The 14,414-nt window shown below is 34.0% G+C and overlaps 2 protein-coding genes and 4 non-coding genes across 6 annotated transcripts; all 6 read right to left on the minus strand.

The window, feature by feature from the left end:
• Window positions 1-2,095: 2,095 nt before the first annotated feature.
• On the minus strand, window positions 2,096-3,853 carry LOC143342032 (odorant receptor 82a-like). Its single transcript, XM_076765513.1, has 6 exons — window positions 3,652-3,853; window positions 3,186-3,514; window positions 2,845-3,063; window positions 2,679-2,783; window positions 2,445-2,603; window positions 2,096-2,224 (listed from the first exon to the last, which is right to left on the minus strand). Exons 1-6 carry the CDS (start codon window positions 3,851-3,853, stop codon window positions 2,162-2,164), a joined length of 1,077 nt encoding a protein of 358 aa, XP_076621628.1. The 3' UTR covers window positions 2,096-2,161.
• Window positions 3,854-8,546: 4,693 nt separating this feature from the next.
• Window positions 8,547-8,618, minus strand: Trnae-cuc (transfer RNA glutamic acid (anticodon CUC)). The gene has a single exon. It is a non-coding gene; the product is annotated as a tRNA-Glu (tRNA).
• Window positions 8,619-9,051: 433 nt separating this feature from the next.
• Window positions 9,052-9,174, minus strand: Trnal-caa (transfer RNA leucine (anticodon CAA)). The gene is made up of 2 exons: window positions 9,137-9,174; window positions 9,052-9,096 (listed from the first exon to the last, which is right to left on the minus strand). It is a non-coding gene; the product is annotated as a tRNA-Leu (tRNA).
• Window positions 9,175-9,476: 302 nt separating this feature from the next.
• On the minus strand, window positions 9,477-9,549 carry Trnav-cac (transfer RNA valine (anticodon CAC)). Its single transcript has one exon. It is a non-coding gene; the product is annotated as a tRNA-Val (tRNA).
• A 686-nt stretch (window positions 9,550-10,235) lies between these two features.
• Window positions 10,236-10,356, minus strand: Trnal-caa (transfer RNA leucine (anticodon CAA)). Its single transcript has 2 exons — window positions 10,319-10,356; window positions 10,236-10,280 (listed from the first exon to the last, which is right to left on the minus strand). It is a non-coding gene; the product is annotated as a tRNA-Leu (tRNA).
• Window positions 10,357-10,996: 640 nt separating this feature from the next.
• Window positions 10,997-13,870, minus strand: Cos (kinesin-like protein costa). The gene has a single exon (XM_076765360.1). It carries the CDS (start codon window positions 13,596-13,598, stop codon window positions 11,427-11,429), a length of 2,172 nt encoding a protein of 723 aa, XP_076621475.1. The 5' UTR covers window positions 13,599-13,870; the 3' UTR covers window positions 10,997-11,426.
• Window positions 13,871-14,414: the final 544 nt, after the last annotated feature.

Below are 14,414 nucleotides of genomic sequence, written 5' to 3' on the forward strand. Positions count from 1 at the left end.
CAGCCTGAAGCTAGAGGGGGTTACCGTAAGCATGACGAAGGAACAGGTTGCCGTGGCCGGGTTAACGAGTACGAATCTTTCGAAAATATTATTTCTATTCCTGCTTACGGTCAAAGAGGCGTGAGTCAATTATTTCTCTGCGAATGCCGCAAAATATTCAACCGGTCTTGTCGCGAAGCAAATTAACCCTCTTGGCGGTAAGATTCGTCTTGGCGCGTGACATGTGCGGAAACTCGGCGGAAACTCGGCGCTTATAGACGCCCATATAGAGATGGACAAAATTCTTATTTAAATAAAAACTTCAAAGGTATGTGTTTACATAAACTGACGCCACGATAACGTTGACATTGGCGTTACATCGTACGTTTGAGAGGACTATCCAACTAATTTTCGTTCCCTTTTCTCGTAGAAATTATCCTCCAATATTTGAAGATTTCCAATTCTTGAAGAAAATTGTAGTTCTGTACGAACTGTATAATTCTAGGAGTATGTATGCTTTGCTTAAAAAGTTAAAAAATCAGATTATGTAGTTTCATTCAAACTGATGCGTAATATTCCGTGTAACCCACTTGCTACATAGTGAGGTCCGTACTCTAATACTTAGATTCTTGATGTTTTGCAAACGCATTAAGTCACCTTAGGACTCCTCCATACAATAACGCTTCTATATCACATGGTCACACCACATTTACCTACACTAACTGTTCACGATATTAATGTATCTCGAGACCAGCGGTATACCAACTTGTAGCGTTTTATCAACCCACTCTAAACTCTTACTTCCTCAATCTTTGATGGTTTTCTTGTCCGACTATTGCGATGTAGTTTATGACGCCTGTCGTTCTTCACGACTATCCTCTCTTCTTCAACGTATCCAAAATTTGTCTCTTCTGGTATGCTACTGGTCTCGTAAGTTCGAACGTATAACTCATCTGTCCCAAGGTTCCGGCTAGCTAAATATGCGGCAAAGATGGATTCCTTCGTCTTTGCTGCTTGGTTCAGAAGGTATTTCAAAATCTCCTATTTACTTGCTTAATTCTCTCTTCTCCAATTTATCTTTGCATACCAATTCTCTAATCTGCAAATTCTAGCTAAATCTGTCTGCGCCCTTTCACCCCCACTATTAAATATCGAGTCCATTTTTCTTACGTATTTCAACTATCCCTTAAAATCTTACACTTCAAATATAAAATAATTGTAATTGACGTGTGTTTTATAAAATGATAAATTAAATCAAAGTAACGACTCTACCATTAACAGTGATTTTATCCTCCTGTTGGCAATAGTGATATTGTTGGCTCCTACAGAGTCTCGATTAAAAATTTTCAATTGAAAATTAAATTATTTTGATATATGATATTTCATTGACTTTAATCTTTGACAAAGTCTCTAAGACCACTAGATGACGATGTACTAAAATTGTTTCTCACGGTTTGGATAAGCTAGTCTGTGTAGTGTAGCTAATCAATCGCTATATCGAATCGTGTCTAAGGCAAGATTTGCTAGATTAGCCCTACTGATGAATCCACAAATATCCCTAGACGAAGTATCAAATTTTCACAGTAGGGTACTGCATTCTTTGCTCATTTTTGTCACCGATTTATTTATGATTCCCATAAAGTGTGTTTATCCCTTGATTGTTAATAGACTGTGAAATAAAAAACTGCTTGTGTCATTCAATACTTAACTGAGAATAATTTCATGTTATATCTCTATTTCTACTTATTTTCATGATTGGAAGGTACAATCCTCCACTATAATATTGACGAGAATATGTACAGTTATACTATTATAGAATTAGAAATCACTAAAAATGAATCTCCTAACTTAAGATATCGTCATGAGTTAAATCGAAGAAAAGAATTGAACAGCCTCCTTTAAGTCAAACTTTTATTTTATTTTTATTAAAATATATTTGCTACGTTTATTTTAATAATTATGTAATATTGATGCGATATTAATATATTTATCGTTCAAAATCTCGTTTGTCTGGAATGTAAAATTCGCATAAAACATCGTTTCGCAGAACCAAACGAAAAAAAACAAGTCACTTGTCATTGAATTACGCTTTTTAAAATGAAAGTTCGTGTAGTACCTTGTGTTCGTCTGTACGATATTGGAGAAAATTTTGCTCATCTCTGATGAACATATTGTCACGTCATCAAAGATCCTCTAAATGCATATTGTTCAACAACGTGAAGATTGAATAGGATCTTCTTATAATCTGCAACAAATATAACAAACCCAGTACAATTCTGTAGATACTAGAATAAAAAAGTTATATTACTTAACCAATATTATACTTTTCATCGCTATTTAAGATATTAAATTTCTGAAATTTAGATTTAACATAGTTTGCCTTTCGAGCACAGATTTGAGACAAGAAAGAATAGAAAATTAAAAATGTAAAAACAATAGTGTATATTTCATTAACGTTCGCGTACCGCGATAAACGTTTCCAAAGATAATATATAAAATGCTCCAGCCTTCAGTTGCATTGACTGTCTTGTAAACATCGTGGCTAACGAAAACAATAGCATGATGTCTGGCAAATGCTCGTGATGCCAGTCTGAGAGCCATTGACTTCTATCCAGCATGGAACTCTGAACGATGAATTACGAGTTAGAATCCGTCGTTTTCCGGAAAAACAATCGTCGAATCGTTACTTAATGCCTTACTGAAAAGCTCAGCTCATTTCCTATCCAGCAGATGTACAAGAGCTGAGATAAAGCGGCACTTAGGTACATCCCAAACTTTATAATGTCTGAGTTCTGCCCTCCGACCTGTTCCGAACGATACGAATCGATCAGGAACTGATCAACGTACTCGACCATTATGTCTTACCACGACGGCTTGGAATCCAGTCAGACAAATAATCGAGGTGCTCGAAAGCATCTGAACGAACATGCTCGAGCTGTAGGTCTTATTGTAATCGTTGGCCATAGTGACCAATCGCTGATGGAACCGAAGGCACGTCTTGTATCTACGTACGAAATCATAGTCCGCTTTCTTTTTAGCATACCCGACGTCATCATAATTACGTTCGTTGCTAACTATGTCGGTCTGCGATGAAAAATACATGTATTCCCAATATTGTGACGTATAAAATGTTTAAAATGTACGAAATTGTAAAAATTATAACGTTTGAGAGTAAGCAGACTGTCTTCGCCAGTTACGTTGCTCACCGTTCGTCTTTTACAGTTCTCGAAATTCACGTACAAAATGTCGAATTGCATAATGATTAAACTACATACTAAACTGGTCATAGCATCCATTGCAACTATCGCCAACAAACCAACAGAAATGGTAACTGTATCTACTGCGATACCAATTTCGCGCCAGGGTGATATTGTTGTGTTGACGGGATATTTCGCTCTGATTGGTAAACCAGTTTCCATCGGTGAGAAAAGTAAAAGAGCGATTGCCAAAAAAAATCCTAATACGGAGAACCCTCGAAAAATCACATTGTTACGTATGTAATACTTTTTGGCAATGCCTCTGATGTGTTCAATGTCTAGAAAGCAAGGTAGTATATTAAATTGAATTAAGAGAAAAGAAACGATTAGTCGACGAAATCCGAAAAAAACTACACGTAAATTCCAGGACCGAGAGAGTTAAAAGTTATATTTTAGATAGATTTGCTCTACTCACTAGAAAATTCGCTGATATCGTTGGCACATTTTAACGCATTCGAAGTCAATTCTGCTATTTTTTTTTGATAGATTTGGTAATTCATAATTTTAAAAATCACAACAACAATTCCTGCAAAAACGCAACCATCGTCGGTAGCGATCGACATATTGTCTATGTTCAAGTAGATGTCTGCGAAGAGAGTGATCGTGAAGACGTACATCGTCAACAGCATCGACATTTTGTAACCGAAATACGAGCATCGCAGAAACAGTGAACATTTTGGATCAATTTTCCAGAGACCACTGTACCTGTACGACACAGTTAGGTAATATTTAATAACCACCAGAATGAAATAAAAAAAGGTTTTTAAGAATAAAAGCGTTAGTGGAAATTTGTATCTGGGAAAAAATTTTGATCATTTTTGCAATACAAACGAAAGGAAAACGATTTTTATTTATTATTCTAATGTTAATTAACAAGTTTACACCGATCACACATTATTCAATTACTTATAGCTGCACGACTCTCACTTTAAGTAATTAATCTGATAACTTATAAGTTTTCGAAATGGTTTTATGCACTCGTGGTCTGACACTGAAGCCATTGGTAACGCGTCTTCCTAGGAGTTGAAGAATAAAACGACCTTTGTCGAAAGTATGCTGTCTCCTGGTATCGTGTGAGTGTGATTCGCGTCATAGTGTATACTTTAACACAATCTTGTCGCGTTATCAGGGGTTATTTTCATTCAGTCTTCGACGGTGCCTATCCAGAAAATTACGGATAAACGGATATGATGGCACGATCGTCTTTCAAAATTATAGACCTAGCCATGTTGCACGTGTTTGGTCCCTTGGTCACTTCCGCGAATGTCGATAAAAGTGACAATAATTGCATACCAATAGACGACGAAGGTAGGGCTTATTACACATTTATGCGAAAAATAGGCACTGTCTAAAGGAACACGTACCAAAGCGATTGTTTCGAGTTGTAAGTGAAACAGCTGCTTCGTAGTAGCAAATGATTACCCGTTACATTGACGTATAGAAAATGCAACGTTTGAGTGATTTATGGCATGGCCACTGTTTGTATTTCCGATACGGATGATTGGTCATTCTATTTGCTGCTATCGATTTGGATGACACCACCACAGACAAGGTATACAAGTAGACCTTTCACCCAATGTATTTTTCTGGGGCTCTAGAGCCCCATTACCATTTCCGTGTCACTCGCAACGCTACCAACAGATTTAGAAATAAACACAATAGGAAGTGAGACGGAAAATGAAATTACAGAAATTTTAGTATTTTTTAACGGAATGAAAGCTGTACGGTTCAGAGTTGAGCATCAATCGATTAATTTCATTGGAGTAACCAATCGATTAAGATTATTTAAAGATTTCAAGATTATTAAAATACGTAAGGATGTACCTCATTAATAAGTACACCGCAAATCCTCTATTTTTTATTTTAAATTGTAATACATCATTTATTTAAAAAATAACTCGGAATGGCAATTAGATTGGGTCATCAAAGTCCATAAGGTGAAAGATCTATTCGTATACCTTGTGTGTGTTTCGTATAGCATCAAAAGAAAAACGGTAGCTGGGAATATTTATTGTATTTCTTTTACAATTGCGATTTCCACCTAGGGTAATCTCACAGATGAACAGCATCGATAAGGAGTCTTAGGTACGATTGTTATCGTGGCCCGCGTCATGTATCACGTCATAATACACGTTGATAGCGATATGCACTTTCGTTCGAGAGGATGCTACCTTCCAATATGTTGGACTCGGCCTTGCGGAGGTCCACGTACCGCGAGGAACTAGAAAGATTGACCCCTGAGTGATGTTCGCGATGCAAGAGAAATCTGTCTTTTTGCCCGTAAAACGCGATTTCGCGATGGTAATGCTATTAATCATTGATTTGTGCGATACGAAATCTTGACGAATATTGAAATAATTTTTTACGAGAATATCAATCGCTGCATGTGAATTCCATACAGAGTACCTACTTGACGATGGTGTGAATTAAACAATTATAAATAAAACTTAGCATTGTTTAACATTCCAACGCAATAGTTTAAACAATTCTTAACAATATGTGGTATATGAATAATGAAAGGACTCATCAGTATGTGTAAATAATAATTTTTCATGAAATAATTTGTCCACCGGACGGGTTAAGATGGCTGATACATGCTGTGCTCTCCCCACTCCTCCATCACTACATTAGCGGCTCATGTGGAGACTTGTATGTCTCACTCTCTCGGGGGAGTCCGAGGGTGGCGGACCTGCTGGCTTGGTGGGTATCCCGGGATCATCCTAGGCTGACCAGGGGGACCAGTACTGACCACTGCTGACCACTGCTGACCAGTGCTGACCAGTGCTGACCAGTGCTGACCAGTGCTGACCAGTGCTGACCAGCTGACCTGTGGTGAGCATACGATGACCAATAGTGACCAGTTGTTGACCAGTGGTGAGTCTTGCTTAAATATCCCCTCTCTCTCTCTTATTTTTCTGATTTGAAGCTTGCTCGTTCATTTTTGACTACCGTTTGATGAAAAATTGGGTTTGTTGAATTTATCGGTTTTCGTTTCGTTACTGTGAATATTTCCACCATTTCAACATACAATGAGATATTCTATTAACTGGTTCTTCTATTATTTCGGCAATTGTTGCGTTACGTTGACCATATAGGACTCTGAACGAAAATGATTCTCTATGAGGTATTTCCTCCAATCGTTTACTGTTTCTGTTTCCAATTCTTTCCTGAACTCGTATCTGTCTTTGTCGATTAATCTGAATTTTTATCTCGATTTTGTTTGCGAAATTGCTTTGTCGATTTCACTACTTGTGGTATTAGTTGAATCTGACTTGGTAAGATATTCCTAATTTCGTAGAATATTTTTACTGGTCAGCTAAGTTCACAAGCATCGTCTATCAATTAATCCGAATTTTTATTTTGACCTTATTTGTGAAATTGTTCTGTCGTTTGGACTGAGCGTATTTAATATATTTTGACTGGCATTGTTTAATTTATTAATATTTTCACTTCCTTATCAGGTGTAAATTTTGTACATTTCTTTAGGTAGGTCTACCCATCGAGTAACATTTATTCTGTGTAGGAATATTTCAGAATTTCTTAGCTTGTTCGATACATCAGCTGAACAAATTATTTCTCCATTTGTCGAGTCACAGATGGATTAGTTAGGGTTTATTAAATTTTCCTTAATATGATACTAATACAAGTATTAGTTTTTGTTTCAAGGGAAGACACCACAACCGCCGAGGGATTCATCCACCAAGACACTCATCCGCCGAGGGATTCATCCGCCGAGGGACATATAATTCCAAATACATTAGACTTAAGCTTCGAACTTTAAAATTAACGCCGAAGATTTCTTTATTGTACATATTTCCGCGTCCTACCAAGCAATTATTAAACAAGTAGATTCTCTCTCGCTCGTTCCTTCGTTCCTAGCTTCGGTCACCACTGTTTCATCGATTGAAACATGTGATCGGCCGTGTATCTGGTCCGAAAGATCTAATCGCCTTCCCTTGGTAAGCTTGATTGAGGGAAACCGGCACTTCGCTGGAAGGTGTGGAGTTTCCGTATTCTGCGGAAACGCATACCTTCCAGCGGAAGTCGACCTCGTCTCAGGTACTCTCTCTTTGTCAGACAGCCTAAGTCGGGTCCTTCGGGCTCCCGGCGGGTTGCGTTGGAGAAATGGAGACCTCGATTCGGGGTTGCAGTTATCTGTTTTCTTGTTGAGATCGAGTTAGCAAGGGCAGTAGGTTCGATCCTCGGATCCGCTGCATGGTTGAGCGTCGCGTCGCGTCGCGTATCCCACGATTTAGCTTCATCCCTCTTTTTAACCACATAATTGCTTGGTACAACTAAATCAAGGAACTTTGTTTCCTTCTATCGTCCGAATTTTAGATTCAACTTGACTAGACTTGAACTTCGACGTTAATTTTAAGTCCCTATTGTATGCGTCTCCCAATATTGCCAAGTAATTATTTAACAAGTAGCTTCTCTCGACTCGTTCTCTTGTTTCTTGCTTCGGTCACCACTGTTTCGTCGAACGAAACATGTGATCGGCCGTCCAGTTTGTCCGAAAGATCTAGTCGCCTGCCAATGATAAATCGATTTCTAGAAATAGAAATCAATCTACCAAGGGTAGTGTTGATTCGATCTGCTGCACGGTTCAGCATCGCGTCGCGTCGCGTCTCCAACAATTTAGCTTCATCCCTTTTTAAACAAAATAATTACTTGGCATGACTAATCTAGTTTCTAAGGATGTAAAAGGGAGATCGATGGAACTTGGATTCCATCTATCTCCCTTCGGGTCTCCACTCGCAGCAACCTCCTCGTGGTGAGATCTGGTAATCGGTGTTACCCACGAAGAAGAACTTCTTCATCGTGGATAACACCGAGCTAATGGCTGCGAATTTAAAACTGTTCTTTAAGATACTAGAGAAAATTATACTGCTTAAGGGGGGAAATTTCTCTTTTTTATCCCTTTTAATGTTTGGGCATTTAAGAATTAGTTACTAAATCCGTTCTCCTATAGAGATCGAGTTAGGAAGGGCAGTAGGTTCGTGAAAGGTCTACTCGTATACCTCGTCTGTGATGATTCATGCAATAAAATATTTTGTTAGTTCTAAACGTCATATTCAATGTCTTTCAAATGTGGTGTATCAGAATAATAACGTTGTTATAGTCTTAAACCCTGTCTTATAATACCGTGTATACTCAACAAAATGTTTTAAATTAAGTTTTTATCCCTTTACAGATGCACGACGAAATATTTACAATAAAACAGTTTTATTGTTACGAAAACCCGTCGAGAAATTTGCAAAAAACTTAATACATCCTTAAGAAAATACGATAAAATAATAAAAAAAAGATTTCCGGTACCGGGAATCGAACCCGAGCCTCTTGGGTGAGAGCCAAGTATCCTAGCCACTAGACCATACCGGATTTTCGATGATGCATTTGCATTATACCGAGTACATATATTTGTAATATCATCTCAAAATTCTAAAATATAATAATAATTTTACATTATATTATGTGATATAATATTCACAATATACACATTAATATAACAGAAACTAATATGAAATAAACATTATAATATTGTATTATATCGTATGAATCGATCATTAAAGCTAAATAAAATGGCAAATGAAAAATAATCTACAATATTAACATATTTTTACAATCTTTAAATATAGATAATGTAATACATACATGATTTACAACAAAAAAAAAATACTCAGTATTGGGAATCGAACTTGGGACGCTAACTCTATCAACGGACAACGGTTTATAGTAGACTTTGATTGAAAAATTAACTTTTATAAAAAACATTTACACAAAATTATATTTTTAACAAATAACAAAAATTATTTGTCAGAAGTGGGATTCGAACCCACGCCCTCAGAGAGGACCAGAAAGCCCAGAAACTTAGTATGAAAACTAAGAAGGTTAAAAACCTTGAGTCTGGCGCCTTAGACCGCTCGGCCATCCTGACATTTGATGACAACTTCTCATAATATACATGACATAGTATACAATAATTTAGCGATATAATAAATTTCACTACATATAATTCAATGTTTTCCATAAACTTTATTATAACACGTAATAGATAGTAAATAAATTATATATGTATATATGGATTGAAAATTTCATAAATTAAAATATACTGTTATTAAATACAGGTATATTCAAAAGATAAATTTAAAGGAACAGTTTGAATATTCATTAAACGATATTCGAATAAAATAAATATACTGTGTTAATATGGTTGACAAGTTCAATGAAAAAAAAAGATGTTTCCGCCCGGGATCGAACCGGGGACCTTGTGCGTGTGAAGCACACGTGATAACCACTACACTACGGAAACTATATTATAAATTTTTATAAATGTTCTATAGATACAGTTAAGAATATTATACATGTGTTTTTTTGTAGAATTGGTCTTGCTCACTACATAAAAAAATAGACGTGTACTATGAAATATTTTACTGCTTTGGATTCTAAATATAATAGAATATTGTATTCGACTTTGCTTGACCGCTTTTGGAATTTTATGGATAATCAACTCTCAACATGCTATAAATTCAGAAATTCTTTCTCACAACTAAATAACAACTATGGAAAGGTACTAATGTAATATAGTACATTATCAAAAAAATTAAAAGCTTTTCTCACATGAAACATTATGTCATAATCTGAAACATATTAGTTTGTTACATTATATTATGTGATATAAAATTTAGAATATACACATTAATACAGCAGAAACTAATATGAAATAAGCATTATAATATTGAATTATATCGTATGAATCAATCATTAAAGCTTAATAAAAATAGTCTACAATATTAATATATTTTTATAATCTTTAAAAATAGATAATTTAATACATACCTGATTTACAACAAAAAAAAGTACTGTGTATTGGGAATCGAACTTGGAACGCTAACTCTATCAATGTACAACGGTTTATAGTAGGCTTTGAGCGATAAATTAACTTTTATAAAAAAGATTTACACAAAATTATTTTTTTAACAAATAACAAAAATTATTTGTCAGAAGTGGGATTCGAACCCACGCCCTCAGAGAGGACCAGAAAGCCCAGAAACTTAGTACGAAAACTAAGAAGGTTAAACCTTGAGTCTGGCGCCTTAGACCGCTCGGCCATCCTGACACTTGATGACAACTTCTCATAATGTACATGACATATTACATAATAATTTAGCGATATAATAAATTTCAGTACATATAATTCAATGTTTTCCATAAACTCTATTATAACACGTAATAGATAGTAAATAAATTATGTATGTATATATGAATTGAAAATTTCATAAATTAAAATATACTGTTACTAAATATAGGTATATTCAAAAGATAATTTAAAAGATACAGTTTGAATATTCATTAAACGATATTTAAATAAAATAAATATATTGTGTTAATATGGTTTAAAAGTGTAATGAAAAATAAAAATGTTTTCGTCCGGGATCGAACTGAGATAACCACTACACTACTGCTTGATCGATCTTTCGGAATTTTATGAATAATTAACTCTCTATGAAAAGATAATTCTAATAACTCTGTACAACTAACTATGAAAAGATAGTAATGCAATATAGTGCATTATCAGAAAAATTAAAAGCTTTTCTTACGTAAAACATTAAGTCATAATTTGTAACATATTAGTTTACATTTAGATGAACTTTTACAATAGAAATAAGTAAATTATATTTCTCAAACCCCAAATAAATTAAAACACATGGAGAAATCTGTGCTATACTTAAAAAAATGGTAAGGATAATAGAGGTTAATGAGTATTATAACCTATATTTTATTTAAAAAATTGAGTATTTATTTGTCATTACTACGTATTAAGAATATTATTCCTATCGGCCCTTTTGATTACTTTCGCATATATGTATTGAAATAAAAAATGATGCCAGGAATGTGCCAAAAATATGTTACCTATTAACATATATTACATTTTATAAAATTGCATAAATTATTCTATCAATTACGACATGAAATACATATATACATATAACGAGGGCCCAATATATTAAAGACTAATACAATATTACGACATATTATTGGCTCATATAAATTGTTTAAGGTTGTTCATGTTTTTACACTAGGAATTATGAGATGTAACTACCAACATTAAAGTAGTCTATTACAACATTGTAGAGAGTGACGTAATGTTAATTAAAGAGAAAAACTGGACATATATTTTGGAAAATTTCACTTCTTTCTTTTATCACGATCAGTAGTTTTTTGTATTATCAGTTTATTCCGTTCCTTAGTCACTTTAGTTGTCGGACTTAAAGGACCTTGTATCATCGATGGTGTTGTTCTTTGTATGCCGCCCGAAGTAATTGTGCATGGAGGTTTTAAGCTTTTTGTGTAAGCTTTAACTTCTGCTAATTGCTTTCTCAGTATTTCATTCTCACATTTGTATTTGACAAGTTCAGAATCCGTATCTGCTGTTTCATGTCCAGAGCTACTTGTTTCCTCTGCAAAGTGTCTATACATGGCTTGTAATTTCTGTTCATATTCTCTTATCACAAAAATAACTTTTTTCTCAGTTTCCAGCTTGGATTGTTTCAATGCATTAGTTAAAGCTTGTATTTGCCGTTTTTGTGTCTCTATAACACTCTCTAATTCTGCAGTTTGAATTTCTAGGGTTTTTGAACTTTCTTTCAAATCTATTACTTTTAGAAAATATTTATAGAATAATGTTTTCATTTCACCTTCTGATAATTTTGCTAACCTCTCCATTAACATTCTCTCTCCTTTCTCGCGTTGTGATTGATTTTCATCAAAACCTTTTCTCCCACAAATCATTTCATTTTTATGTTCTATCATGGCATCAATAGCTTCAATAGTTTCTCCACATTCTAATAATTTTCGTTCTTCTACCGTAGACAAAGTTTTTTCCTTCTGAAATTTCTCATCCAAATCACATTTTTCATCTATCAAGCAATCTCTGATACGTCTTAAATTTTGAATTTCATGCCTCAAAGCTTCTTTTTCATCAATATCTGCTGTTCTTTCCAAATCTATGGATTTTTCTTTTAAAACATGGTCAAGATGTAATATTCTTGCACTAACATCTAATAAATTTTTTTCTTTGTCAGGGTGATCAGTTTTTGATTTATTATTACCTTTTCCACTTTTGTTTTCTGATTGCAATTCTTTTAATTTAGGAGCAGTTAAATTATATTTTCTTTTAAGTTCATGGATCTTCTTCTGATCTTCTGCAAGTTCTTCTTCTAATTGTTCTTTACGTTTCTCCTCTTTTTTCAACTGTTCTTTTAAATTCTTCATCTGCTTGTTAGTGTCAATTAAAGAGTGAGTAATTCTGCGTTGTTTTTGCAAGGAATCATGAGCAATACCCTTTATCATCTCAATATTTTTTAACCTTTGCTGATAATGAATTACCTTGTCCTTGTACACATCTTCCTTTTCCTCATGAACAGTCTCATGTTTTGGAAGTAAGTTTCTTGGAGATAATTGAGTTTTTACACAAGTACATTTTTTCACTAATTCACTTTGCTTGCGACGAGACTTATTTATCACTACTCCAAGTAAATTAATATTCTTTGGTATGTCTGTTGATATACGCATTTTAATTTTCATAGTTGTTTCAAGCTCTTTTATATTTTTACGAGCTCCATCTAAATCCAACTGAATTTTCTTTACTTCTGATTGCTTTGCTTCATTGTTCAATATCAAAGTTTTTAATTCCTTTATGGGTTCTGGTACTTTCTCTGTATCCAGAACATCAATTAATAAATCTGGTGAATTATCATTATGAGTAGTAAGAGTTTTAGTAATAATTGTTTCAGGTTCACAATTATCTAGAGTATTTGTAGTGACAAAATTTGAGGTTTCGTTACTCAAAATTTGATCACAGTTAGGTTTAAGACTATCATTAAATGCTAATATTTCATTACACATTTCTGACCCAGGAAGCATTGAATTTCTTCTAGAGTTTGGATTTCTAAGTGGTACAGGTTTAGCTAGGACATCGCTATTATTAATATTTGTTGATTCAACTGTTGACATAATGCAATTGATATTTGTTTTCCTAAAATGCTCTTCTTTATCTTCTTGAAATTGAATTAATTTATCTGTTTCTATTTTAAATATATTCATATGATCATTTAATTTTTCTAAAAATTCTAAAGTTTCTTCATTCTTTGAACTTGTGTCACTATCATCATCCTCCTCATCTTCCTCTTCTTCTTCATCAAATTCTTCATTTACTTCATCTTCTTCATTGACTTCTTCTTCTTCTTCCATTTGTTCATCCTCTATGTCAATAATCTCAGATAATTCGCTTTCTGAACTTGATGAGTTAATTAAACCTACTTTGTTTTTCATTTTGTGAGCAAATTTATGCCTTAGCATTTTATTAATTTAAACTGCCTTCTCTATTCTGTAATAAGCAGATCTCACAATGCATTTCTATCAAGTTAGAACTTGAATTTTGTTTCCCATGTCCTAGATATATTAGTTTCTACAATTTCTACAAAGGTATGTTTTGCAGTGTTTATGTATACGTATACGTATACGTATAATGTTAAAAATATATTAAATATATATTTTTATACCAGGTTACAACACTTTAGAAAGTAAAATTCAAAAACAGAATAACCACACTTTTTAGTGGAAGAGCCCAAGCTCTGTTCTAATTTACTTGTAACTAGTATACCCAGATGTGATAGAATTTTTACGCATGCGCGTCCGAAAATAGCTATGTGCATAATCAGTATTATGGTTGTTAAAATTTTGGGTCCTAATTTTGGGTAAACTAAAAAAAGTTTCGTATTTGCCAAATAATGGGGTAGACATATTTATAAAAAATCATTGTCAACTTATGGTATGCATATTTATTGTACGTAACAAGTATGGAGGGGTGTGAAAGTTGTTCTTAACTCCTATTGGCGTGCAGTTTAAAATGTTAACGCGCCATTAATAGTAACAATGAAACAGTCCAACAATACTAATATCGATGTGTTCCTTATTATTTATCGATTTAAATAGTATATGTAACATGTTCTGATTTTTTAATGATCAATTAATTCATCATTAACGGTCTAAGGTGTTACGAATTAGTATAATCTTTACTACGTAGATATTGGTATATAGAATGAATGTATTACCTTACTCATGAAAATAATTGTATCTTCATTTCTCTTGCTATACACATTTACACATATTTGG

This window comes from Colletes latitarsis, chromosome 5 (genome assembly GCF_051014445.1).
Source record: "Colletes latitarsis isolate SP2378_abdomen chromosome 5, iyColLati1, whole genome shotgun sequence".
Classification (NCBI taxonomy): domain Eukaryota; kingdom Metazoa; phylum Arthropoda; class Insecta; order Hymenoptera; family Colletidae; genus Colletes; species Colletes latitarsis.

Excerpts from the sequence above, each read along its gene's own strand:
- Cos (XM_076765360.1), bottom strand. The coding sequence starts at position 13,598 with ATGCTAAGGCATAAATTTGCTCACAAAATGAAAAACAAAGTAGGTTTA.
- LOC143342032 (XM_076765513.1), bottom strand. The coding sequence starts at position 3,853 with ATGTACGTCTTCACGATCACTCTCTTCGCAGACATCTACTTGAACATA. Across the intron at positions 2,604-2,678 it reads GAAATGAGCTGAGCTTTTCA|AGTTCCATGCTGGATAGAAG; the intron begins GTAAGGCATTAA and ends TTCATCGTTCAG. Across the intron at positions 2,225-2,444 it reads CTTTGGAAACGTTTATCGCG|ATTATAAGAAGATCCTATTC; the intron begins GTACGCGAACGT and ends TATTTGTTGCAG.